This window comes from Eptesicus fuscus, chromosome 4 (genome assembly GCF_027574615.1).
Source record: "Eptesicus fuscus isolate TK198812 chromosome 4, DD_ASM_mEF_20220401, whole genome shotgun sequence".
NCBI lineage: Eukaryota > Metazoa > Chordata > Mammalia > Chiroptera > Vespertilionidae > Eptesicus > Eptesicus fuscus.
The window spans coordinates 24,256,883-24,284,431 of NC_072476.1; the positions used below are offsets into that span (position 1 = coordinate 24,256,883).

At 48.0% G+C, this 27,549-nt stretch overlaps 1 protein-coding gene across 1 annotated transcript in view; it reads left to right on the forward strand.

Annotated features, from left to right (window-relative positions):
• XYLT1 (xylosyltransferase 1) overlaps positions 1-27,549 on the forward strand; it is a 299,870-nt gene that overhangs the window by 258,148 nt on the left and 14,173 nt on the right. The window contains exons 6-9 of the mRNA XM_028145748.2: positions 3,553-3,633; positions 16,594-16,810; positions 19,878-20,054; positions 24,233-24,495. Coding sequence (XP_028001549.2) covers positions 3,553-3,633; positions 16,594-16,810; positions 19,878-20,054; positions 24,233-24,495 — 738 coding nt within the window. The remainder of the gene's footprint in view (positions 1-3,552; positions 3,634-16,593; positions 16,811-19,877; positions 20,055-24,232; positions 24,496-27,549) is intronic.

The following is a 27,549-nucleotide window of genomic DNA, read 5'->3' on the forward strand; positions in this document are numbered from 1 at the left end:
ATTGTTAGGTAACAGGCAACATTTATCAAAGGCTTAGGATATGCCAGGTGCCACTGCACAGGTCTTACACGCATTATTTTACTTAATACTCGCAACACGTGAGGCTTACGGAGATGAAAGGAACATGCTCGAGGTCTGGGCTTTCAGGAAGAGCCCATGGGGAGAAGATGAAGAAGGAAAGAGAATTAACTACCGCTATCCATGCTTGACTTAAAGCAGCACTTCTTAAGCTCTAAAGGGCAGGCGCCTCACCTGGGAATCTTGTTAAAAAGCAGAGTTTAACTCAGGAGGTGCTGGGGGGAGCCTGAGATACGGCGTCTCACGGCAGAGGGCTGGTGCTCTTGCTGTAAAGACGAGATGCAATGGGGAGGCCTCAGAGCACCGTATCTTTTCTGCACCTGGAGTGGAATTCACTCACTCACTCATTCATTCATTCACACATTCATTGGTGAAGCAGTCGATCTGGTAGTTCCAATCCTGAATCTTCATTTTACTAAAAGGGTGACCTCTCTGAGTCTCAGCTGCCCATCCGTAAAATGGAAATGAAGCTCACCTTTGATGGCATCTTTGTGAAAACTAAATGCAGTAACGTGGGGCCTGGGCTATGGTGGACATTCCATACGTGGTCAGTGGAGCTTCTTTCATTATTCATTTATTTATTCGTTTCAACCAATATCCCCATATGGTTCCAATACAGTTATTTTAATATGTATTTATTGAAAACCATGTCTATCAAAACAAAGATGTCCCAGTGTCCCCAGCGGGGACCGTGATGGACCCGAGTCACCATCCTGAGTCAGAGGACAGAGGAAGAGACGCGCCTTCTAATGATTTCTGCACGAGGTGCAAAGAAATTGCTGGGGAGACAGACACAGTGCTGAGCTGTGGGAGCCACTTGGCAAATGACTCCACCAGAGAGAGTGAGGGAGAAGTGTGTGTGAGGGGCGGAGAGAGAGACTAGGACTGGGTAACATGTCAACAGATCGCAAGCTGTTAATTATCTGGAGAGAACTAAATATTATGTAGGCAATTATCGACAGGCGTCTGCAAGCAACAATAGGAAAACTTGGTCCCCAGCCGAATTCCCTCTCCCCTTGGAGAAGAGCTGGGAGACAGGCTTTAGAATTCCCAGCAGGCTTTTCATGCAGAGGGAGAGCGAGGGGGACCGGGCCCCGGGGAGAGGGGACAGGCAGGGGACACCGCTCTCTGCTTTGAAAAGCGGCTTTACCCACAAGCTCTGGGCCTGGAATCCACGTCTCCCTCCCCACCGGCCCTCCCTCCCCCAAGATGTCATCTTTTGAGAGGATTTCATGTGGAAGCATCGCTAAGTAAATTCGCTAAATGCCTATTCATCCCCGTCAGATGGGGACTTGGTGAAGCGGTAAATGTGAAAATGGCCCCAGCTCAGGGCCCTGAAAGGGCTTTCTGGGGCTGCCAAATGGAGCTGCAGCCGCTGACCCTGGGAGGCCTGAGGCTTCGAGAGAGGGGGCCCCCCCGGGAGCCCCAACCCGACCCCTTCAATCCTCCCACTGAGGCTACTGAGAGGCTCCTGTTTATTATTCCTGCTGCCAGGGACCCATTCAGAGGTTAACTTGTCCCCGTATTCATCAGGACAACAATAATGAACTGGCACAGAGAGTAGCGAGGGGGCTGGTGAATAGGAAATGCTAGGACGTGTAGATGGTTGGGAGGGAGCTCGCTTTAATGTTTTATAGGCTGCTTCAGTTAAGACCTCTCCCAGCAACTTCAAGAGGCCCTCTGCCCACAAGCTGCCGTCACTTGGCGTGGGGCACGCGTGGGCTTCACCTTGCAGTGAGTGGGCGGGTTTGTCCACACAGGAGACGCACCATCACTGTGCAGACATGCGGGGCGAGCCTTTGTCTGCATCCCCGGGGTTCACCTCTGAGCACCGGCAGGGCTGAGTCGCTGTGTGTGCCGGATTTAGCTCGTTGCAGGCGCACGGGGTTTCTCTGGAGCCTGCCTGCTGGAAGGGCTGGTTTTGCATCGGTGTTTATTTCAGTAATGGGACGGGATATCGGCAGTGCTCATTTCCACTGCAGCATCTCTTAACTGCTCTGTGCCCCCTCCGCTGGAATTATGAGTTGGTCAAACATGAGTCATCCAATCACAGAACAGGGGCTTGGAGAGGCGCGACTGCAGGGAGATGCAGGGAAATGAAGGAGCGAGCAGTGAGGGGTTGTGGCGGCTTGGACCAGATGATGGGAGGCAGAGAGAGTAGAGAAGCTTGTACTTATTGTGCACCTACTGTGTGCCCCTTAAACCCACCCAGGTGAGTGCAGGGAAGGTAAATGACTTACCTCGAGACACGCAGAGCCTGGTCAGGAGAGCCCCAGGGATCTGTCTCCAGATTCTCCCGCGTCTTGAGCCCAGGCATCACCTTCTAAGGCACCCGCCTGCCGCGCAAAGGTCTGGCCTCCAGTCTGTTCCCATAAATGTCCTTCCTTTTCACTGCCTGCACGTTTCTCCCAATTTGAAACAATGGTTAACCCTTTTCTTCTCAATAAAAACCCCTGAGCAGAGAAGCCCGATGATAAAGGAGCTGTCACTTCAGCACCGGTTACCTGTTTGGGTTTATTCAGTGGAAGAGGAGACTACATTTCTGGCAGATGGAGACCGGTGTGACTGCCTTTTAAAATGCTGTCACAGCTGTGTGCACACGCTGATTAGCTGTGACTACACTGCTAGTGCCGAGATGGATGGTGATACGTTTGGGATAACAATGCTGGGAACGTTGTCATTTGTTTGTATCGCACTTTATCTTTTTTAAAGATCTCTCAATCAGTGGCCCAGTGGTTATTGAGAACTTGGTAGTCAGGCGTTCACTCACTCATTCATTCATTTCTCAAAATACATTTGAGTCAGTTCACACTCACCTCACTCTGAGTCATTTATTCATCCACAAACATTCATGTGGCTCCTGCTACATGCCAGTGATGAGCAAGTGCAGCTAGTTCTGTCCTGATGGAACTTAAAATCCTAATATCAGGAAGTTCAACATCTTCAGATGTTGGTAAGAGGGTGAAGTCAATAAAGTGATATGATAAAGGTAGAGATGGGGGGGCGCGGGTGCCACGTTAGGTGGGGTGGCTATAAAACACCTCTCTGATGAGATGACATTTGAAAGGGGACCTGGATAACCACAGGCGGCTAGTAAAGGGAAGATACAGGACAGGATTTGCCACGCTCAGCAAGGGCAAAGGCCCTGGAGTGGCTATGTATTTGCATTGAGCTACGCAATGATGACTTACTATTTGTCAAGCCCAAGGCTGGGCACCGAAGATTCCAAAATAAGATGTTATGCTTATCCCCAAGGAGCTCACAGTGCAGGGAGCATACAGGAGACACGCAGACAGTACGTTTTAGTGTGGTGTGGCGAGGCCAGTGATGGCGACTCATCAAAGAATACAGCCTTTTCAGCGGGTGTGGTGTGAAAGGAGGAGGGATGCTGTTTTCCGTGACAAAGAATGGAGCCAAGACTCAATTCCCCGTGGTCTCTGGTGGATTCTAACTTTCCTCTTTGTTTGTTTACAGGACAAATGACCAACTGGTGGCATTTCTCTCCCGATACCGAGATATGAATTTCTTGAAGTCACACGGCCGGGACAATGCAAGGTAGCATATCTTCCCCCGTCTTTGTACAAAATGGAAGTGAAAATCTGAGTGGTCATTTTGGGGCTTCCTTCTAAGCAGTCTGGTGCAGCCAGAAGAAAGCTGAGGGTGGGAGAAAGGCAGCCACGGTGGGATCTGAAGTTGCCCCTCTGATGTCAGTGAAGGGCAGCGATCATAATAAATGTTCCTCCTCAGGTCATGGCCCTTTACACCTTTTGTCAAGCACTTTTGTGTATCCAGTGTCCCGTTGTGGCAACTTCGAGGTAAATAGGGGAGCCTTGTTAATTCCCACTTTATTGGTGGGAAGCCTGAGGCCCATAGCTTGTGATGTCCCCAACCATTTGGTCAGCCAGTCATTCAACAAATATTAGCCTAATGCCAAGCGTGTGCCAGGCAGCCTTCTAGCAGTGAACAAGACAAAATCCTCGCTCTTAGGGAATTTACTCTCTAGTGGAAAAGAGTTGCATGCCAGCATGGAGTTGAACTCCAGTATCCTGACTCCAGCCCTGTGCCCTCACCGTTGCCTCACTTTGCTGCCCAAGACTTTGGCAGAAATTTGAGGCACCCAAAGCCCAATTGGACCCATCGCGCCTCCCTCATTAAAATGAACAGGGCCAAATAGCATCACTACCATCCAGCTTTGAACGGGGTCCAAATCTCCGTGGCCAGAGATCAGCCTGAAGGGATACAGTCTTGAGCGCCCCCTGTAGGAGGGATTGCATGATCAGCAACACCATCCAGAGGTAAAATACCATTAAAATCCAGCCCAGGAGCACTCTAGCATCTTCGAGCCTTTTTCTAGAGTTGACCTCCGGACACAACCTAACAGCTCATAGGGTGATGTTAGCTCGTTAACCTGTCTTATTTGGCCCTCATGTTGGTTTTGTTTTGTTGTGTTTACTTCAGGTGTTCTATTTGAGAATTAATAGCCCCATTTAAAAATAGCAGTATTTCCCATGAAAATCCAGATCTCCAGTTCATCTTAAAAGATAAGAAGTTTATCCAAGTCTCTGAAGTTCTCACCTGTCCCCCTTCCCTACCTGGCCCCGTTGGCATTTCAGTTTGTGATCTCTGCTTTCGGTGTTCTCGCCGCTGCTGGTGGAGGTGTGGCTTTGGCTGGCTCTGTGACTTAGTTCACTCAGTTACCCACAGCAGGGAGGGACAAAAGAAGCAGCGGGCTCCGTTTCCTGGGCTTTAGAGTAGTCACCCCAGAGTCCTTGTGGTGTATCGATTTCCTGCAGCTGAACTTTGATTTCATCCAGCTGTCTATTTATAGATTGTTCCTGTCCTACTGACAGCCTGCATTCTTTCCTTGCCCTGGCTGGGGGGCTCAGTTGGAGCATCATCCTGTACACCAAAAGGGTAGCGGGTTCGATTCCCATTTAGGGCACATACCTAGCTTTCAGGTTTGGTCCCCAGTCGGAGTGTGTATGGGAGGCAACTAATCTCTCCTCTCTCTCTCTCTCTCTCTCTCTCCTCTCTCTCTCTCACTCTCTCTCTCTCTCTCTCTCTCTCTCTCTCTCTCTCTTTCTCTCTTTAAAAATCAATAAACATATCCTCAGGTGAGGATTATAAAAAGAGCCCCAGATTTGAGGACGCTCTGTAAATCAGCACAGAAGAGTATAGCATGTCCGGTAACTAAGGTGGGGGAGGCCTGGCGGAGGAAGAAGAATTATAGCCTCTGTGTGTTGTGTCCCTGCTAAGTGTCCATTGCTCTGCTGGACCCTTTTCATGCAGGATCCAGTTACATTCTTACAGTCACTCAATGCAGAAACAAGAATTAGTAGCCCCCTTTGTCAGAAAAAAAAAGGGGGGGAGGGATTTCCCCTGGTCACACAGCTGGAAAGTGCTGGAATTTGAACCCAGGTCTCTAGCCCCAAAGCCCATGGGAATGAGGTAGAGCTGAACAAGATTCCTTGGAGGTGGTTAGCTATCAAAACCAGGCCATGTTTTCATGTCCCCTCCTTCGGTAGAGATTGAAGACCCTTTTCCCTTCTAGGTAACCTTCTCATACATGTTTTGGGCAAATAAAGTCACACATTGAGAACAGAGCTTATTGTAAGTTGATAAACATGTCTGAATTACATCTACCCTCCTATTCTTGTTTCAGCCTAGTCAGTATTTATTCTCTGGTTACTGTTTCCAGCCACTCTACTAGGAACTGGGTATCAGACAAAGGTTAAAGTCATGGGCTTCGAGATTACACCTCTAGGGTTAGAGTTCTGCTCTACCGTGTCCTAGCTGTGTTACATTGGACTGGTGGCTTGACTTCTCTGAGCCTTTTCCTTTACCTGTACAATGGAAATATTAATAGACCTACATTCATGGGATTGTTGGTAAGATTAAATGAGATGCTGCATAAAAACATTTGACATAGTATAAATGCCCTATGATGGTGGTGGTGATGATAATGATGGCAGTGCCATGAAAAGTATTGGACTAAAATGTTGCTGTTGGGAGAAAGAAACAGATGGTGTATGGGCCAGAGTCGTGCCTCTGGGTGTGTGAGTATATCCCGTTTAATTGATGTGCATCAACAGTTGACAGGTGGTACCCAAATAGCATGGGACAGGACAAAGTCTGAGGCTAAAGAGATGTTGCTTGCACCTCCTTCTAAAACCCTAAAATCCAAGGACAGAAGAGCTCACATGTTCCAACACCCACCCATGAGTCCTCAGCTTGGATTCTCTCACTTGATGAATCAAGTCAGTAATTTTGTGTTAATTTAATAGTAACATGAACCAGCATGTCATCGTCTGCCACTCTCTGCTTCGTTAGCTGCGGTCTCACCTACGACACAAAGAAGCTCAGCCTATGCCTGTCTCCCGCGTCCTCTGTCCCACGTGTGCAGAGCTCAGCTCCGGTCCCTGTGCTGGTCCTGTGTCAGGAAGGACGCGGTGGGTGGGAAATGACACACACCCAGCTCCAAGTGGCTTAAGGAGGAAAGGGAGTCATTGTATAATGCTACTAAAGCATCAGTGTCTGACTTCAGACATGGCTACTCAAGCGGTCCAACTGCTATCGCCAAGCCCTGGCTCTTAGTGCTTTTTTGGTTGTGTAATTCTTTTTCATTATTTCTGGAGAGGGTTAAAGTAAAATAAACGCATCCCATCAGATCACCAAGTAGTTCACTGGCAGGAGTCTATTTTTTAAGTAAGGATATAGCATCATCTTAGTTCCAGGTGCACGGCATAATGATTTGATATGTGTATATATTGTAAAATGTCTTGTTAACATTCATCACTACAGGTAGTTACAGGTGTTTTTCTTGCCATGAGAACTTTTAAGATCTACTCTCTTAGCAACTTTCAAATACACACTGAAGTTTTACTGACTGTAGTCAGCACGCTGTACATGACAGTCCCAGGTCTTATTTGTTTCATAACTGGGTGTTTGTACCTTGTGACTCCCCCCCTTTTCCCATTAACTTAACTTTCATTCGTTCTACTGTCCTTTGTGTTGGTTTTAATGTTGTGGCTCCAGCTGGTGACCCTTCCCAGCTTATTAGCCTCATTTCACAGATAAGGAAACTGAGACTGAGAAAGATGAAGGGAGTTGCTTAAGCTCACACAGCGAGGCCAGGCCAGGGCTCAGACACAGGGGACTGTGTCCCCAGAGCTGGGCGTCCCTGCATGAGCACTGGGCTACAGACATGCTAACTGCTCACTAGGTATGTGACCTTGGGTAAGTTACATCAACCACCTGTGTGTCAGTTGTCTCCTCTGTTAAATGGAAATGATGATAAAGCCAACCACATAGATTTATTGCAAGAATTAAGTGAATGAGCCTGGCCGGCGTAGCTCAGTGGTTGAGCGTTGACCTATGAAACAGGAGGTCACAGTTTGATTCCCTGTCAGGGCATGTGCCCTAGTTGCAGGCTCAATCCCCAGTGGAGTGTGTGCAGGAGGCAGCTGATCAGTGATTCTCTTTCATCATTGATATTTCTATCTCTCTCTCTCTCTCCCCTTCCTCTCTGAAATAAATAATTTTTTATAAAAAAGGAATTAAATGAATGAATATATGGATAAGCTCTCTGTGCTCTGGTCCTGCTTGCCTCCAACATGCTGGCTGGCTTTGAGGCAGCCACTCAGCCTCTCTGGGCTTCCCCTCCTCCCTTTGGAAAACAAGCGGGATGAACAAGAGTCCCCAAAGTCCCTTCCCATCCCGATGCTTCTGGGCCAGTTCTTGTAAAAGACATTGTGACAGAGCAGAGAGCTTAAAAGACCAAGCGATGGGGAGGGACAAAAGCAAGCAGTGAGACAAACAGAACAGGCCACATGGTGCCTCTGTTTTTAACTCCACGTGGTTCCTAATAGCGGTGTTGACCTTCCGTCCCCATCGCCGGCCCTTAGCAGCCAATTTGGACTTCCAGCTCCCGCTGCGAAGAGATGGCATCAAGGCAAACTAGTATTTTAATAGCTGCCAAATTGGTCCTGACTGTTCCTGTAATTAAATGAAGGGGAGTGTTGTGTTCGCTGATCCTCCTTGCTTTCCTCCAAAAATAAAGTGCCTAGATATAGTGAAAGACACACAGCACAATTACCATCTTCCTGGATAGCTTGGGCAGGACTAGCAGAAGCAGGTGCCCCAAAGTCTACTCGCAGCCTGAGTAAGCGGGTCTTTGCAGACACCCCCAGGAGCCCCTGGCTTTGGCTTAGGGATCATCAGGGAAGTTTCCCACATCTTGGCAACCTGATCAAATCCCAGTGTGTGGGGACAGGTCCCTTACAGGGAGATGGAGAGGAAAAAGCATTTCCCTCAGCCAGAATAGTGTTTCCTCAGGGACTTTTCCTGTTTTGGTTGACCTAAGTTCTCTACCTAATTCAAGGTCACAGAGGCCCAGTGCTCAGTTCTGGGGTACAGTGTGATGTAGTTTTAAGAGCGTGAGCACTGGGCTACAGCCAGCTATGTCATGTGACAGCCATAGAACTTCAACAAATGACCTTGACTCCCCAGACTGTCGTTTCCTCGTCTTTATAAAGTTTGGACAGTGATGTCGGAATTGTGGAGGCCCGAGTTTCCTCGATGACCATGGGAAGGCCCTGGGCTTTCAAGTGTGTTATCTCATTCCAGCCTCACTCGGCAGGTGTTACCCCATTGTAGAGATGAGAACAACTGAGGCATGGAGAGCTGCTTGAACATGCTCAAGGCCCCACAGCTAGTGAATGGCACAGCTGGGATTAGAAGTGGTTCAGTCCCACTTTTAAGGCCTGAGTTCTTTTGTCACCCCAGGATCTGAGAGGCCCCTGTTTAAGTTCTTGGGGTGCACAGGTGATGACTTTAAGCAGAATCATTTTTTAAATGATTAGGGGAGTGAAATCAGGTCCTTCCACTACTTTCTAGAGTCAGCCTATCCCAGAGTGTGTTCAGGATCCACCCGTGATGTGTGGCGTTATTCTGGATAGTTCCTAAATGGGCATACTGGGAAAGCTGGGTATTGATCCAATATGTATCAATGAAAATGTATGTAGTTTGCCAGTCTAGCCCATGACTCCATGGGTATTATGCTTAGAATAAGACTAAGTTTAAATAAAATAGTCGAAGCTACTTAAAAGTCATTTTCAATAAAAATATTAAGGGACTTCTCCTAAAGTTACTACATTAAGCACATAGCAGGGCAATTAAGAACCCAGGCTCTGGGACCAGACTCTGCAGGACTTACATGCTAACTGTTCACTAGGTATGTGACCTTGGGTAAGTTACATCAACCACCTGTGTGTCAGTTGTCTCCTCTGTTAAATGGAAATGATGATAAAGCCAACCACATAGATTTATTGCAAGAATTAAGTGAATGAGCCTGGCCGGCGTAGCTCAGTGGTTGAGCGTTGACCTATGAAACAGGAGGTCACAGTTTGATTCCCTGTCAGGGCATGTGCCCTAGTTGCAGGCTCAATCCCCAGTGGAGTGTGTGCAGGAGGCAGCTGATCAGTGATTCTCTTTCATCATTGATATTTCTCTCTCTCTCTCTCTCTCTCTCTCTCTCTCTCTCTCTCTCTCTCTCTCTCTCTCTCTCCCTTCCTCTCTGAAATAAATATTTTTTTAAAAAAAGGAATTAAATGAATGAATATATGGATAAGCTCTTGGAACACATAGTTTGCCTATTAAGTTGATGGTGGTGGTAGTGATGATGGTGATGGTAATGGAGAAAAATCTTGAAGATGGTATACAAGTTATTAACATTTTAGAAACACTTCCAGCAATGCCTAGGACCTAGGGAAACAATTAGCATTTCAAATGCAAGAAGGCTAGACCGGAAAGAAGCTAGGACAGGGCCCAGCCCCAGGATTGGCAGCGCCTTCACTCTGACACTGAACTAATCCTCAGACCCAAACCTCCCTTGATGTGTAAACAGGCGACTCTTTAGCCAAAAGTTGGCAAATCCTTCGAGAGCCAGGCCAGGAACCTCCTCCAAGCAAACCTGCTTTCAGGAGGCCCTTTGGTGCCAACTTGCTCATCAGCAGAAGAGCTCTCTCCCAGCTGTCTTGTAGCACCATGATGGATGTGGGAAGATAATCAGTATCTCGTCTCCAGTGGGGAAAGCACATTGCCTTTCGCTTTAGCTTTTCTTAAACACAACCAGTGAGTTTATCGCTGTTTGCATGTTCGTTTTATTTAATTCCATTATGGCAACCGTGTCAAAATACTGCTTAGCATCGCACAGGCACCCACACCACGGTGCACACATACCTGCCCCTGGCCTCGGCTTGGGTTTTGAGGTCAATTTTGGAGCTTTTCTTTTTTCCAAACAACGCATGTCAAGTAGGACAAAAGACCAGAAGGAAAATATGTCACAGCATCATCTCTGAGAAGCAGAGTATCGTTTTTATTTTCTTTGGTTTCTTTTTATGTTCCAAGCTTCTACGAAACATATGCATTACTTTTACAATCAGAATAAAAGGCAGCAAACATTGTTTTTAAAAATGTGTGAAATGCGGAAAACCAATCAGCGTTCAATGGACCTTTAGACTCTTGGGGGTGCAAGTTGCTTTGGGCCCTGAGTGTGGTGAAGAGCATGGGCCACAGGGCTGGGAAACTGTAGGTTCCAGAATTTGGGCCCCTGACTCTGTTTTTCTTTCATCCTTGAATGTCAAACCTAAATCAGCTTTCTTAGCACAAGGCGCATAATAATAGTAACACATAGACAATGTACTGTGTGCCAGGAACTGTCCTAAACGCCTTACAGATACTAATTCTTTCAATTCCCACAACAACCCCATGATATAAGTCATTATCATGCCCATTTTCCAGATGGGGACACTGAGGCTAGAGAGATTAAATGATGCATAGCTCCTAAGTGCAAAACAGACTGGAGCCCTGGCAGTCTGGCTCCAGTCTGCACTCCTGGCCACTGCGCTACACTGATCCCCAAAGTATGTTCCTTGTAGCATTTCCTGCCTTGTCCAGGCCACATGTACATTCGGATGATACGTTCCTTCCACCAGTCGGGTCCGAGTCTGCCTGTCCTGTGGCTGGTCTACTCCTCAGTGAGGTAGGGAAGCAGAGCATTCCCCTGGAGCTCTGACTCCAGCTACCTTAGCCTCTTTCCACTCGTGTGGGTTCTTGCACATGCTATTTCTTATAAAGCTTATAAAACTCTCCCCCACAACACTTCAGATAAACGAGTCCTTCTCATGCTTCTCACCCAACTTAAATCTGACCTCCTCAGGGAAGCTCCCCCAGCAGTCATCACTAGCTAAGCCCCTGTCTCTTTATTTTCTGTCATCGCACTCTGAGTTTCTCTGTAGAGCACTTACCACAAACATCTAATTACATATTAATGTGTTTTGTCGTTTTTTTGTGTCTACTTGTTTATTTGTTAGAGCAGCATTATAACCTTGTGGCTAAGAGTGTGGAGTCCAGAGCCTCGCTGCTAAGGTTGGAATCCCACCCTTGCCACTCACCAGCTGGGTGGCCTTGGAAAACTTCCTCACTCGCTCTGCGTCTTGATTCCTTCATGTGTAAAATGAACCCTTATTTGTAAAAAGAAGGATTGTGGTGAATACTAAAGGAGAGAATACATATTAGGTATGAGGAGCAGGGCCTAGAAAATAGTACATGCTCAATAAATGGTAGATGGCATTATTTCATTCTTTTGTCTCTATCTCTAGAAGAGAGAGAAGAGCAGGGGTGGTGTCCATCTTATTTATGAGCATATTCTCAGCACGTAGACCTGGAGTATTGAAGGGGCTCTCTAGAGCTGCTGAATGAGGGAATGCCCCAAGCCCCCTTGTTCTGCCAGGAGTAGACCAGCCACAGGACAGGCAGACTCTGACCCGACTGGTGGAAGGAACAAGTCATCCGGTCAGGAAGGGTCACAACCCACCCTGGGCCTGAGACAAATGGCCAGCAGGGCCCCTATGGAGCTGCCAAACTAGGAACCCAGTGAGCCAAACCCTCACTGACTCATGGCATGGAAAGGTAGGAGGGTTTTGTATTCATGGTGCTTGGACAGAATTAGGATACCCATGATACTTGCCACCTCTGCCACCACAAGCATGGGCATTGCTTAACTAACATAACAGCAGGAGATGGGGTTCATTGTGGTGGGGGGGCTTTGAGCTTCTGTCCTTGGTGCTGAAATATCCTGCTTTTTCCTTTTATACAGGGTTTCTCCTTAGTTACGCCCGTGCCCTACATGAACCCATACCAAATGGCAGGAGAGATAGAAATTTAAATGTCCTAGCTTGATAAAGGAAAAAGGTTAAGCATCTTGGTGAGCATTTATGGAGCACTTACTATGTGCTGAGCACTTTGCTAAGCCCTCTCCATATATCGTCTCATTTAAACCTTCACACCCACTCTGTAAGGCAGCTATTATTATGATCACCATTTTCCACATGAGAAACTGAGCCATCTCATGTTCAGGTCGCCCAAGGTTAGTGCAAATGCAGGACTTGAATCAAATAGTCTGGCTCCAGTGCCCAAAGCTTGGCCCCCGCATTATCATGTGGCTGTCATGAGTGAGCCCATTCACATAGCTGGCTGACTTCAGACATTGTGGCTTTCATGCTTTGTCCCATGGCTTTATTTTTTAACTAAAATGCTTAGGTTGTACTAATGCTAAAGGAGTAATCTGGGTTCAGTGACAGATCACTGGGCAGGAAAAGCGGAGAAGGGGAGTTTTTTCCCCGAGGCTATGTGACTTTGGATGACTTTGGCTCATCCATCCCTCTGGGTCTCAGTGTGTCTGTGTCTGTGTGTTTAATCTGTTGAATTAGTTATATTAGCTGATTGCTAAGATCCCTTCGTGCTCAAACATGCTGTAAAATCCAAGGGGCAGAGTTCTTCCTTTGAGAACTCATTATAGGACAAGACAGTTCTGGAATAATTTCCTACTCAATGACGATGCTGAGATTGCAGCGAGGGAATTAACTGAATTGAGGGGCTTCTTCATTGCCTGCCTTTTCGGAAATCACTTCCAAAGGCTACAGATGCTTTCTTAACCGAATTCTCCTCCTGGGGGCGAGAATCAGGGCCTCTCCTCACCTCCCATCTGGTTCCCTTGATGCTCAGCCGAGTAGACTGGGTACCTGTGACATCCCAGTAGAATCCTATTGAGCTTTGACTGTAGTTTTCTGTAGTTCCACCTATTGACCCAGTTGCCCCAGGTAACCAAGACAATGGGGAATGAAACTGTAGGGAGGAGAGCGTCATTAGTCACCTTCAGTGTCTTGGGCCCCTTGCTGCAAATCAACCTGCCCTCCTTGAGAACCATGCTTCCTAGTGCGCCTGCATCTATGAAAAGATACATCCAGGAGTTGACTGACTTACCTTGATTTTCAACCTTGACCTTTCCAAGGTATGGTGAATGCACAGGACAGGAAAACAGCAAGTCACTTCCTAAGCAGCTGATTCCTTTCACCTGCTAGATACCCAGACCCTGGGTCTCTGCACCTTCTCCCAGCCCAGACCCAGGTCCCAGTAGCGCCTCTCAACCCAGGAACTTAGAAAATTCTGAGACCTTGGGAGCGGTTGTCTCTATTTTTACTCATAATTAACCAAAGCTTGTGTTTGCAGCTTATCAGTTTTGGAATGCAGTAAATACAGCAACCAATCTCCCAACCCCATGAATATTTCATTTTGGAGATTACTGCATAAATATTGTATTTGGATATTATGGTCTGGGACATCACATTAAAATTGCAAGGCGATGCTATTATCCCATATAATGGAACATAAAATTAAAACGCTGGTCCATGGAAAGAAAAATTTTGCAAGTCCTCGCACCTGGATACCTTTTATTTCTCTCTCTGGGTTAGTCTTGGTTACCATGTAAGTTTTGATATAAATTATCTAAAACTTAAAGTGTTAAGCATGGTTAAATGCACCAACTGTATGTTATTGTATAAGTTAGCATCAACCAGAGTCGAGATAGGATTTTATTTTCCTAAACTCTGGGCTACTTCTAATGAACTGGTTAAATCCAAGTTTGGTGTGATATGGTGAGTATAATGAAAACCCCCGTCAGGTCACATCCCCCAAAGAGATCCCTGACCTCTCGACCATGTGAGGCCAAACTTACTTGGATTTGGCACCTGGAAAGATGTGTTAGAGAAAGAACAAGACCAGAGATGTTGGATGCCTGGGTCTTCTGGTTGGCGGATGTCCTTCACGCGTCTCTGTGTGCCCTCAGAAAGCTGGCGACTTTCCCTGGGCTCCCATGTAATGTGGCCTCCCTCCCACTTCTTTCTGTGTTCCCTCCACTGTCAGACAGCCTCTATACTCGTGGTGATAAGAGGCTGCCAGCCAGCTCTAGGCTTGCATTCTCTCAGCTAAAAATCCCATAGAAGGTTCTTCCATCCTGGTAAATTCAGCAAAAATCCAGGACCCAATCTCAAAACCAGCTTGAATCTCTCACCCGTTCCTGAACCAATGTGGCAGCCGAGCAGATGGAATTGACCAGCCTGGGTCATGTTCAACCCCTGGTGTTAGGGTTAGGTGCAAACCCAAGTTGAAGATTAGTGACTGTCCAAAGTAAAGTCGAGATGTGGTTCCCAGAAAACGGAGGAACGGATGCTGGATTGACAGAAACAAGGAATGAAGCACCAGTATGTGCTACAGTGTGAATGAACCTTGAAAACATTATGATAAGTGGAAGAAGCCAAACAAAAAGACCAACAGCCCTGGCTGGTGTGGCTCAGTTGGTTGAGCATCCTCCCATGCACCTAAAGGTCACCGGTTTGATTCCCGGTCAGGGCACAGGACCGAAGGGATTACAGATCTTTCTGGGCTCCTTTTTATAAGGGCACTAATCCCCATTCATCTCCTGATCAGCTTCCAAAGGCCCCATCTTGTAACATTATCACATTGGGGGTTACGATTTCCACCTTTGGATGTTGGGGCGACACGGACATCCAGCCCATTTTAGAAGCCCTGTTGTGGAAGACTGCAGGCTGTTCTGAAACAGCTCTGGCCCCATCTGGAGTGTGGCCACTGATGTGCCATGCCCAAGTTGTGGGTTTGGTCCCTGGTTGGAGTGCGTGCAGGAGGCAACCAGTTGATGTTTCTCTATCTCTCTCCCTCTCCCTTCCTCTCTCTCTCTAAGATCAATGAAAACATATTTTTTAAAAGGCCAACATATTATAGGATTCCTTCTATATGAAATATCCAAAATTGGTAATTCGTAGAGACAGAAAATAGTTTGGTGGTTGCCAAGGGCTAAGGGGTATGGGGCATGGGGTCTGCTTATGGGCATGGGGTCTCCTTTGGAGTGATGAAATATTTTGAAACTAGATAGAGGTGATGGTTGCACAACACTGTGAATGAACTCCATGCCGTTGAACTGTACACTTTAAAACGGGTGACTTTATGTTGTAGAGCTGGGGGAGCAGCAGGATCCCTGAGCAGTGAGACTTCTAGACTAAGCTCCCAACTCAGTAACTAGCCCCTAAGGAGCAGGGATCATCCTTACTCCTCCTTGCCCTGCACAGGGCCAGCACCATGCCTGGCACATAGTAAGTGTGCAATTAATGCTCACCGTAAATGCACAGAGTTTGGGCCAGAGGCTGGGTTCTTGCTCTGTCCAGTGTCCCCACACAACTGTATTACCAGCTCTTCGACCATTGCTTTCTGCATTTACGAAAGAGGAAGTGCCAGAGCTGCCGGCCTGCCTTGCAAAATCCCAAATATTTATGTGTTTTATTCTCTCAAGCTGGAGTTGTCCATCTGAGGTTCATAGATGGAGTTCTCAGGGCCCATGATGTTGAATGGGAGGAAAATGTTCTTTGTTTTCACTGAAATCTACCTAAATATAGAGTCCAAACCACAGTAGTGTGAGCAGTAACTATTAAGTGTCACATATTTTCATACCACATAGTAGTTGATGAGTCTACGCCTAAGTGTCATTTACGCTCACCACTTCCTCACTTTACAGTGGTCATGAGACCTGCCACAAGATCTTGTTATTTCATGTGTCGAGAAAGAAACACACCACGGGTAATTATCATAAATTCGGTGTTTTAAGAAATATTTTATAATCCTGTATTCAATGTGTGAGTCAAAAAGCAACAGAATTACTATATCATAAACTTCCTGTTTTTTCAATACTTTGTCATTCTGTGTGTTATGATCTAAGAACATTATTCTGAGATGAGTGTCCACAGGCTGTGTTCACTAAGTTACCAAGGCGTCCATGGCACTGAAGGATGATTTCAAAGTTTTCTAAAGAGGAAGTCGATGTGCTGGATGATCATTGCTATCTAGTTGTGCTCCGCAAGTGCCCTAAACTCTCTAAGCTTCAGTGTCCCCATCTGTAAAATGGGTGTAATAATAGTACCCGCCTCAGAGGGGTAGCGTGACCTGTCTCTTTGTGTAATCCAAGGGACAGCGTATACACAGAGCCCTGGCTCGGTGCCTGGCACACAGTCAGTGCTCCATAAATGCTTTGATCGCTGGGATTGAGCCATCTCATTTGGACTCTGGGTGGAGGCACCTTTGGGCTAATCACTTCTTTGTGTCTTTCAGGTTCATCCGGAAGCAGGGCCTGGACCGGCTCTTCCTGGAGTGTGACGCCCACATGTGGCGCCTGGGGGACCGGCGGATCCCAGAGGGCATTGCCGTGGATGGCGGCTCTGATTGGTTCCTGCTGAACCGCAAGTTTGTGGAGTATGTGACATTCTCCACAGACGATCTGGTGACTAAAATGAAGCAGTTCTACTCCTACACCCTGCTTCCTGCCGAGGTGAGCGTCCCAGAAAAAAATCCCCCGGAATGGCTGGGGCTGGCTCTAGCATTTAGAGCAAAGCGGATGCTGAATTTTTGCTGAATTTTTGGCAAAGCAATGCTGAATCCAATACAGAGCCCTCTAAACAACCAGATGAGGATGGAGAGCGGCATTGACTGCCAGGGACCTAGTTGCAATGGCAGGGACCCTGGTCCCCTCCCATCTGTGGAGGCAGCACAGTGCTGTCACCAGCAGTCCGCGGCGTCTTCATGCAAAGTGGAAAAGGCATCCCTTTCTTAAGACACTTGGCTTGCCTGGGTCCTAAAATAATCATATACTGATTTTGTTAGAATAAGACACTGCCATTTTCTCGAAAAACTGTTATTTAAAAAATGACAAGCCTCTGAGTGTTGATCTGCTGTGTTGACGGCAGCCCCTCACACCAGAGTGGAGCAGTGTGGGATCCGCACATCTGTGCAGGCCGGCCCTTTCGGGACACACCCACCTCAGCTCCGCAGTCACCAATCCTGTCACGGCTTTCTCAACCAAGAATCCCTCTTCTGATTTTGAATACTATTGTTCTTTCCGTTCCTGACAGACAGACACTAGTGTTGGCCTCATCAGTCAGACAAGAAATCACCGTGGTCCCAAAGACAGCAGGCGGGGCCCCTGCACTGACAGCCCTCATGGCCAAGTGCCTGGGACTCAGCGCTTCCCATGGCTTTCAGAAGTATTTGAGAAGCTCTGAGGAGTCTGTCACCACTTTTCAGACCCCAGGGTGGGAAGCGGACTTAGTTTGGGCTGCAAAGTACGATGGGGCAGGTGGCTTACAAACAACAGAAATGTACTTCTCACAGGTCTGGAGGCGAGATGGCCCAGCTCAGAGTGCCAGCATGATCGGGGGAGGGCCCTCTTCCGGGTCGCAGGCTGCCTACGGACAGCTCTCACTGTGTTCTCACAGGACCGAAGGGATTACAGATCTTTCTGGGCTCCTTTTTATAAGGGCACTAATCCCCATTCATCTCCTGATCAGCTTCCAAAGGCCCCACCTTGTAACATTATCACATTGGGGGTTACGATTTCCACCTTTGGATGTTGGGGCGACACAGACATCCAGCCCATTTTAGAAGCCCTGCTGTGGAAGACTGCAGGCTGTTCTGAAACAGCTCTGGCCCCATCTGGAGTGTGGCCACTGATGTGCCATCAGCCTCTTCATCAGACCTGGGCTGAGAGAGTCCAGGTTAAGCTCCCTGACCTCCAGCTCCTAACTTCCTACTTCAGAAAACTCCAGAGCTGGTTCTGTTTCCGCTGAGCCCATGACCCCTCCCATGAGTGGCCCACCATTCCTTCCGGCCCCCTCTCTGCACCAATGTGTTTCTAGTCCAGACAAGACAGTGCATCTCCTCTGATGGTTTCCATGTTTCTCACCAACATCTGGGGCGATGACAAGCTCTGGGTAGGGCTGACTGCCCGCTTCACTCCAGAGAGATGATGGGCTTCTTGTCAGCGGGCCAGGTTTTGCTATTCTGCACACATGTTAAGTAATCAGCTTTTAATCCTATTTCAGCAAAACATCACCTTTTCTCTCAATTCTGATAACCTCCTCATCCATTATCTTGAAGAGACTTTCAGTATCATTATGAAAGGACACAGGGCAGCTGGTAATTGGGTACTTTTTCCCCACCGCTTGATGGAGAATATGGGCCTCTGTGGGCTTGAAGACAACTCAAGCTTAAAACCCAGGTTCACAGACATGTCATTTAGCATCACAGGAAGGTCAGCTGGGGGCGGAGGGGGAGGGGAGCCTCATTGTGCCCACCCACCCTTTGAGAAGAGACTGTTGGAGGCTTTGGTTCTTTTCATCAAGATACTGATCCTGGCGCTGGCTCTCTGCCCCATCCCTGTCCCAGTACACACAGGCACGTGACACTCCAGGTTCCTGTTAGACCCCGTCCTCCATTCCAGCATCTCTGCCTTGCCCTCCCTTCTCCCAGACCACTTCCAGGGAACTGGTTCGGAAGAAATCTGAAAGCTGTGCCATAAATTTATAACAGGCAAACACATATTCCCCAACAGCTTCCCCTAGCGAGCAGAGAGCAGAGGAAATGTATCTGCCTGGTATCTGGGTTGTGTTAAAGCAGTGTCCAAATAAAAGCCTCTCTCTCCTCTCTCTTCTCCTCTCCTCTCTTCTCCTCTTCTCTCTCCTCTCCTCTCTCTCCTCTCCTCTCCTCTCCTCTCCTCTCCTCTCCTCTTCTCTTCTTTCTCTCTCTCTCTCTCTCTCTCTCTCTCTCTCTCTCTCTCTCTCTCCCTCTCCCTCCCCCTCTCTCTGTCTTTCAGTCTCTGTCTCTCTGCATCTCTAATTATATCTCTCCTCTCCAGTCTCTCTTTTCACTCTCAACATTGCCTCTTTCACAGGTTCCTAGGAGAGGTGGGCCAAGAGTCAGGATTAGGGGGAAGCAATGGTGCCTGGTTCAGCACCATGGACAGCAGGCAGCCCCACCCTTCACCTCCCTGTGTTGTAGTCACCTACTCCAGCAGCTGAGTCAGGAGGGCTCCCTGGGGCCTGATGCACCCCTGAATCTGACCTCCCTTACCCAGGGGTGAAATTCCAGAGCGCTGGTCTTTCTCCTCAAGATGTTTCAGAGCTGAGTCCCTTTGTTCTCAGTCCTGGCTATTTGCCAAAGGGCCCCAGGTTTTCTGAATAATTGTTCACCCTGTTTTCCTCTGGTCCCCATGTGTTGACATATCCCAAGGGGCTTTTCCTCTCTGCTGAGCAGAGAGAAGATGTCCTGGTTGATAAGAGATATCTTGAAATTGGGTTTTAGACTGCTGGGGAAAGGTCATTAGAGGGACACTCAGGACATTAGACTGCTGAGCAGAATTCGGCCACCCTGGGCGAAACATCCAGTGCACCCTGAGTAGGACCAGACTGCCACTGACCCCATTTACAGAAGGAACAGAAGAGTCTCTAAGAGAGCCCCTTAGAGAGCCCCTTCGCAGGCAGGTGGTCCCAGGGAAGGACCCCACCCAGCCCATTCGAGGGAGGCGGGAAGCAGTCTCAGGCTGGTCCCTCTCTCCCCTGCAGTCCTTCTTCCACACGGTCCTGGAGAACAGCCCCCACTGCGACACCATGGTGGACAACAACCTGCGCATCACCAACTGGAACCGCAAGCTGGGCTGCAAGTGCCAGTACAAGCACATCGTGGACTGGTGCGGCTGCTCCCCCAACGACTTCAAGCCGCAGGACTTCCACCGCTTCCAGGTGAGCCCAGTGCCCTGCAGCCCCCAGACCACGCCTCCCAGCATCCTCTGCAGGCAACCAAGGCCAGGCTTGTTGATCATCTCACCCCCCCAGTTTTCAACCCTGCCTGTTGATAATAATAATGACGACATCAACAGTAGCCAACATTTTTTTAATGACTTCAGACCAGGACAATTCTAACCACTTTGCCTGTCTTGATTCATTAACCCCACAACAACCTTATTAGATAGATAGATAGATAGATGATATATAATTAAAATTACTATTATTCTATTTTATAAATAGGTAAACCGAGGCATAGAAAGATCAAAAACCTTATCCAAGGTCATATAATTCCACGTATCTGTTTCCAAAGGCCATATTTGTATCCATTTCTTTATATTGCCTTTTAACCAGAATCCCCTGAAAACATTTGTTAAAAACATATTCCTGGGTACAAACTTGAGTATATCTGGGGCAGAGTTTGTCAACCTCAGCACTGTTAACACTGTGGCTGGATAATCCCATGCTGCGGGCTGTGCTGTGCATTGCAGGCCGTCGAGCAGCATCCCTGGCCCTACCCACTGACTGCGGGTAGCACACTGCAGTGTGACAACCAGAAATGTCTTCAGGCATCGCCACACTGCCCTGTGGGCAAACCACTAATCTCCAGTGAGGTCCAGGAATTTTTAATAGATTACACCTTGGGGAAATTGTGATGAGCAGCCAGGTTTGGAAACCAGCACAACCTGTGAACTGAAAGGAGTAACAAGAGGTCGGAGCATTATTGTCCTCACAGGTGTCTCTGCATGGCCTCGTTTACAGTGATGGGGGGAGAGCAGAGGCAGAGGGCAATAAATGCTCCATCTGCTTCCCTTGAGCCCCCAGACCCATCCCGAATGGCACCCTGTTTCCATATTGTGTGAGCACCCTCCCACTCACCAGGCTCGACCCCAGCTGCAGAAGGCACAAACAGGAGGCTATAAAATGGTTAAACACGTCACTGTGAGGTCACTGGAGCTGTCATGTGGAGATGGTATGCTGCTGCTAACCCAGAGGGAGAGTGGGGACAGCAGTAACCGAGGTGCCCCCGCTGACTCACTGGCACCTAACTGAGCCGCTGCCCGCATGGAGCGTCAGTCTCTCAGCCTGGCTCCTCTGTGTGGTCCTGGACCCGAAGCATCAGCGTCGCCAGGGAGAGGGTTAGAAATGCATTGCATAGTGTGCGGCTTCAGACCTGCTGAATCAGGATCTGCACGTGAACGAGATCCCCAGGGGGCTGGGAGGCTCTATACGTTTGGGCACAGGAGTTGGGATCTGCTCTCTCCCAGGCTGTGTGCCAGGCCCCCGTGGGCATTTCATTGGCTTCCCGGGGGCAGACATCATCTCCATTGTGCAGGTGGGGAAACAGGCACCGATGGGCGGACATGCTTGTCCACAGACACACGTAATGGAGGGGTAGGGCTGAAGGTCCCATCCAGGTGTTCCCGGGTCCAGCCCCGGGCTTTGTGCACCAGCCCCCGCTGCCTTCCTGGCTTTGTGTCTGCACAGGTGCAGAATACACAGCAGGTCTCACCCCTCAAGGTTCTTATTCCCTCAAGGTCCCCACCTAATGTCTTTCGCCTCTGTAAGCGGTTGCTGCAATAGTATTTTTCTAGACTTTTTTTTTTTTTTTTTTTTTGGTGGCAGATTGAGAGCTACCCAGGGATCTCCCCAAGCCCATGTTAATTTGGGCATAAACTTGGGTGACATTTTCGCTCCATTGTCCGTGTAGAAAGGATCTGCTGAGCAGAAAGAGGATTGCAGGGGGAATATTTGACCTATTCCAAAGGAAGAAAAGAATTCCCTCTTTTTAGAGGACCAGTCGTTGTCCTCACGCAAAGGACCTCATCATGTAGAGAAAGTCCGTGGTGGATCCTGGGAGCGCGCCCTGCCAGCCTGCTTGCTCGCGGGCGGCAACATCTGCACTCCAGGCCCAGCATCCCGTGGACCGCGGTCTCTGATAAAGACCGACTAACACCGGGACACTGCCCTGTGCTCACAGCTCTTTCTTCCACAGTAAATAGAGGTCAAGAGTATCCCCCAACATCTAGAATCCAGAAACTGCTGCCTATAAGGAACTCGAAGCTCTTGTTCAAAGAACTCTGAGGAAGAGGACAATAAATATAGAAACATGCCCTTTTAGAAAATCCAGCTATGATCAAAGAATCATGGCTGAGGAAAGAAGGCTGCCCTGCCACCGAATTCGATTTTCTTCCTCCAGAAAATCAAGACTTAGAAGCCCCTCGTAGCAGGCTCAGGCTGGGGGGCTGGGAGGGGAGTGATAATAGTCATGTAATAATAGCAGCTAACACTCTGTGCCAGACTCTGTGCCAAGTACCCATAGGATACCCATTTTAAGGGTGAGGAAGCTGAGGCCCTGGGTGATGTGCCCAGAGGCATATACAGCTAGAAAGTAGCAGAGTGAGGATTCGAACTGAACTGGCCACAGAGGCAGGACGTCCCAAGGGTCCATGAAGCAGAGAAGTGATGGGGTGTCCAGAATAATACGGAAGGTTTTTGTGATCAGGAGCTTCCAGGTTACTCAGTTAGCAGCTGGATCCTAGGAAGCGCCGTAGAAAGAGCTTGGGTTTGAGGAGCATCAGATTCGGGTTCAAATCTTACGACTGTGTGTGTTTGTCCATATCACTTCCCCTCCCTGAGCTCCCGTTTCCTCATCGGTAAAATGGGGATCCTAATACCCACTTCGAAGAGCTGTTGGGAGGATTTGAGGCGATGCCATAACTCCAGGGCTTGGTAATTATTGCCGTGATTGTTGCTGTTTATTCACAGCAGCAAAAACAGTGCTAGACCCAAACTTAGCTCAATGATAACACTAGACCAGTGGTCGGCAAACCGCGGCTCTCGAGCCACATGTGGCTCTTTGGCCTCTTGAGTGTGGCTCTTCCACAAAATACCATGGCCTGTGCGAGTCTATTTTGAAGAAGTGGCGTTAGAATAAGTTTAAGTTTAAAAAATTTGGCTCTCAAAAGAAATTTCAATCCTTGTACTGTTGATATTTGGCTCTGTTGACTAATGAGTTTGCCGACCACTGGCCTAGACCATAAGCTCCTCAAGGGAGTGGCGATGTTTGAATTGTTTCCTTAGCCCTGGACAGGGGTCAGCAAATCAATCTGGGTCAAATCCAGCCCACTGCCTGCTTTTGTAAGTTCTTTTGTAACACCGCCACGCCCATTCACCTGCTATTGTGCCCATGGCTACTTTCACCCTACAACAGCAGCGTTGAATCCTTACAAAGCTAGAAATAGTTATTATCTGGCCCTTTACTAAAAAACATTTGTTGATCCCCGCCCAGACCATAGTATAAGACTTGATAGATAACAGGTACTCAGTAGTTTATTTCTTTAATCCTGGACCCTGGGTTTTAATCCTGACTCAGTCATTACCTTGTTATGTGACCTTAGATAAGTCCCTTTTCCTCGAGGGGCCTCAGTCTCCTTGAAAATTTGGGCTACATAAATGGTCTTCAAATTCTGCATCATAACCACCAGGGAAGCATTTTTGGATACAGATTCCTAAACCTCATCTCTGGAGATGCTGACTCTGCTGTTATGCCCAGGAGACCATAGGGAGTGGTGGGGACGGTGGGGAGCTGAAGAAGCCATGCCCGACTAAAGGGACAGCTGCTTTCCAGCTGTAAGCAGTTATTACCATGCAGAAACATGGGCCTGGGGTTGCTGGATCTATTTCTGTTTAAAGGGAAGCCAAGAATTGTTTCTGTGAAGTCTTCTACTTTTTAAATATTGCCAGCTAATTCAATTTTAAAACACTCTGCTGGACAATTAAAATATATCCGTAGGCTGTATTTGCCCTAGACCTTCAGTTAAATGATTTTGGAGACCCATCCCAGCTGTAAACACTAGGGTGTGATTTATTTAACCAACATTTAACAAACATGATGCTTCCCAGGCGCCCATCACTGCTCCAAATGCCTCACCAACGTTAACTCATTCCATCCTAACACCCTTAGTATTGTCGTCATGTAACAGAGGAGGACACTGAGAACAGAGGCAGGCAGGCTGGCTGCAGAGCCTGCTCCCCCTCCACCACCCCCCCCACCCACCCACACACACACACACACACACACACACACACACACCCCACCTGCTGACGCTAATCTTTTTATCCCTTGAGCACAGCAGACAGCCCGGCCCACCTTCTTTGCCCGCAAGTTCGAAGCCGTGGTGAATCAGGAGATCATCGGGCAGCTGGACTATTACCTGTACGGGAACTACCCCGCAGGCACCCCCGGGCTCCGCTCCTACTGGGAGAACGTCTATGACGAGCCTGATGGCACCCACAGCCTCAGTGACGTGGCCCTGACCTTGTACCACTCCTTCGCCCGCCTGGGCCTCCGCAGGGCCGAGACGTCGCTGCACACCGACGGGGAGAACAGCTGCAGGTGAGCCAGGTTGGCAAGGCGAGGAGCGCCAGGGAGGAGGAGGGACAGGGAGGGGACCGGGCAGGAGGGTGCAGACCTTCCTCTGCGTTAGGGGCCGCGTGCTTCTCCCTCTCTTCCTTTGCCTAGAAAGCACCTACGCAGCCATCCCCGCGTTTAGAGCCTGTCCCGTCTACCCTCCACCCCGTCTAAGCCAGCATCAGGATTTTACTTTTTCAGAGTACCAGATCTAATGCTTACCCCATCATTTCCTTCCAGTGGACTCATTCTTTAGGTTAAGCATAGGTGTTTTAAAAGGAAGCTCTACGTCATCCTGTTATATAGTTGTATTTGTCTTAAATGGAAGGTAACCATGGAAATACAGAACTTTCTTTTTTTCTTTTTATTATGGAAAATGTCAAATATATTCAAACTAGAGAAGAGAGTGTAACCCCATGCTCCCACCACCCGGCTCCCCCGGTGACCAGCTCCAGGCCAATCCCGTGTCACGGCCCCTCCTCCCAGATCGGTCTGATTGAGGCACATCCCTGACATCACATCGCCTCAGCCATAAATATTTCAATGTATGTCTCCGAAAAGAAAGACTCCATTTTAAAACATAACCATGTTATCGTTACCACACCTAAAAATATGACCAAAGACATCGGCAAAATGCAGAACTATTATTGAAAGCGCTCAGGTTACCCCCTTAGAATCATCCCTTCAGGTGTCACTTAGAATCACCTCACCTGCCACTAGCAGGTGCAGGTTGACGCTTGAGGAAAGAGTGTTCTAGAATGTATGGAAAGCAGCGGGGAAGGTAGGAAAATAATTCAATAATCCCCTCCCCTCCTCGGTCTTTCCCTAAGCCAAGCAGCCCTTTTGTTGGCGTGGCTTCCTTTCTCTAGCAATGTGCATTGCAGATATTCACATACTTGCAACCAGAGCTTGGAGCCCTGTTATATTCCTGATCGGCATTATATTAGCCCCCTCTCCCGCTCTCTGCGGCTTCCTTCATGCTAATGATCCTTTTTAATGCCGCTACTGTTCCGAAGAGCAGAAACTCGGGAGTTTGCTTAATCCAGCCCTTTCCTGTTGCTATTGTCAGTAATGGGCCATTGTAAATAACGTCCTGATGACTCTCTTCTTTGCAGAAAGCCTCTTTCTTCCCTTCCTTTTTTCTGGTTATTTTTTTAGGTTGGATTTTCAAAAGTGCCTCTAATCACTCTCCTCTTTCTCGTTCTCCCTTCTCCTCCTCCCGCCTCCCTCTTTTAAAGCAAAAAATAAAAAAGTTTAACATTAGTCTCTCTCCACTGAGGCTCCTGTGTACCCTCCCTTGCCTAGCTCTTCCCTCTTCTCTGGAACTATTGCCTAAATCCTGAACACACCGGAAGGTGTCCTGGCTGGGACCGCCTGCTTGGCCAGCTGGGTTTCTGCGGGGCTGCCACAGTTTATTCTTATCTCCTCACGGCCTCAGCCTCTATCCTCTTCCTGCGGGTTCTGACTTAGTTTAAGGAAAGCCCAGTGTGGGCTGGGAACTGGGACCTGCAGATTGAACTCAACTTTTATTTACTACCTGTTGACCTTGGACAAGTGATTGACCTCTCTGACCCTCAGTTTCCTCATCTGTAAAATGGGAATAATAATAAGCCTTACAGCATAAGGTGTTGTGATAATCCTCAAAAGTGACCCTCTGACTTACGTATTATTATTATCCCCGTTTTTAACCATGTTTTACTTACAAAGCGCTTAGTATATGTACATGCCATTATTATTAAGCTGCCAACATCAACAGGGAGCCTACTGTGTGAGCCACACGCTCATTGCTCCCTCTGTGCTTTCCTTTGCTTATCGCCCCCACTGTCCCCACACAGCCAGCCCTCTCCCAGTCTCCGAGGGCCATCTCAGGCGCCACGTCCTCTGTGAAGCTTGCTGAGAGCTCCCCCTGATAGTCCATCTCCTCCCTCTCCCAAGCTGAAAGTAGCTCAGACTCACTTCCAACCCCTCCCCACCCTCCTCATTGCATGTAGCAGCAGTTCTTTGGCGCAAGGTCAACAGTGAAGGTCTTCTGCCCCTGCTAGTCTGGGCGCAGAACCCTTGCTCACAGAACCACAGTACGAATCCCCAGCACAGAACCCAGGGCCACTCTTGGAAGCAGAATATTATTCAAGAATAGTCTTAATCCCAGGCTTCTTAGAATTTATAAAGTAAATAATCTTATAGGAAATTCTAGAAGACACTCCCAAACAAATCCTAGGACTTGTTTGGGGATTAAGCGGGCCATCAGGGTGCCACGGCGTGGAATCCTTTGACTTCTCGATCCTTTTTTTTTTTTTTTATCATGCTACAACCACTGTGCCTTGCTGTGGGCAAAGCCAATATATTTATGAATATGAGCCTGAAAATAAATCAGGACAAAGGACCCTTATCCCAAAAGGCAGCGGAAAGTAAATTCCTACCCCCAGGGTATCTGGGGACACAGCAAGTGAGAACTTTATTTCAAGAGTCTCATTTTCTTTGGGCACTTCATGCAAATTGTGTCTTTCCAGTCTGCGGGATAACCTTTCATAAAAATAATGTTTATTGATTTTTTTTTCATTATAAAATAACTCATGCTTGTTGCAGAAATTTTCAAAATGGCAGATTGAGAGCACAAGAAAATAAAGTTTGCTTGTGAGTCACCCTCCAGAGAGAAAGATGTCAGTATTTTATTACAAGTCCTCAGATTCAAATGCCCTCCTGGGCCAGGCAAGTAGCGTGCAGCACGGGCTCACCGTGCCAGCCGAGACCGCCCGGGGCCCCAGTGCTGAGCCCCAGCACGTTCTTGCCCAATGGGCATGTAGGCATTGAACTGCCAGCCATTTTTCAAGACAAATCAGAAATTTAGATTTTTGTGAGTCTCCTAATTTTTTCAATGCCCACTTATTTCAGTAAGAAAAACAAACACTTTTGGGTGAGATGAATACATCTGCGGCATCCTTTAGGTTCTGTTGTACTGCATCTATTGAAAACAAACTCCTGTCTTAGTTTTAATTAATTATCATACACAGTCAAGACAAATACCAGGACGTTTTGTGT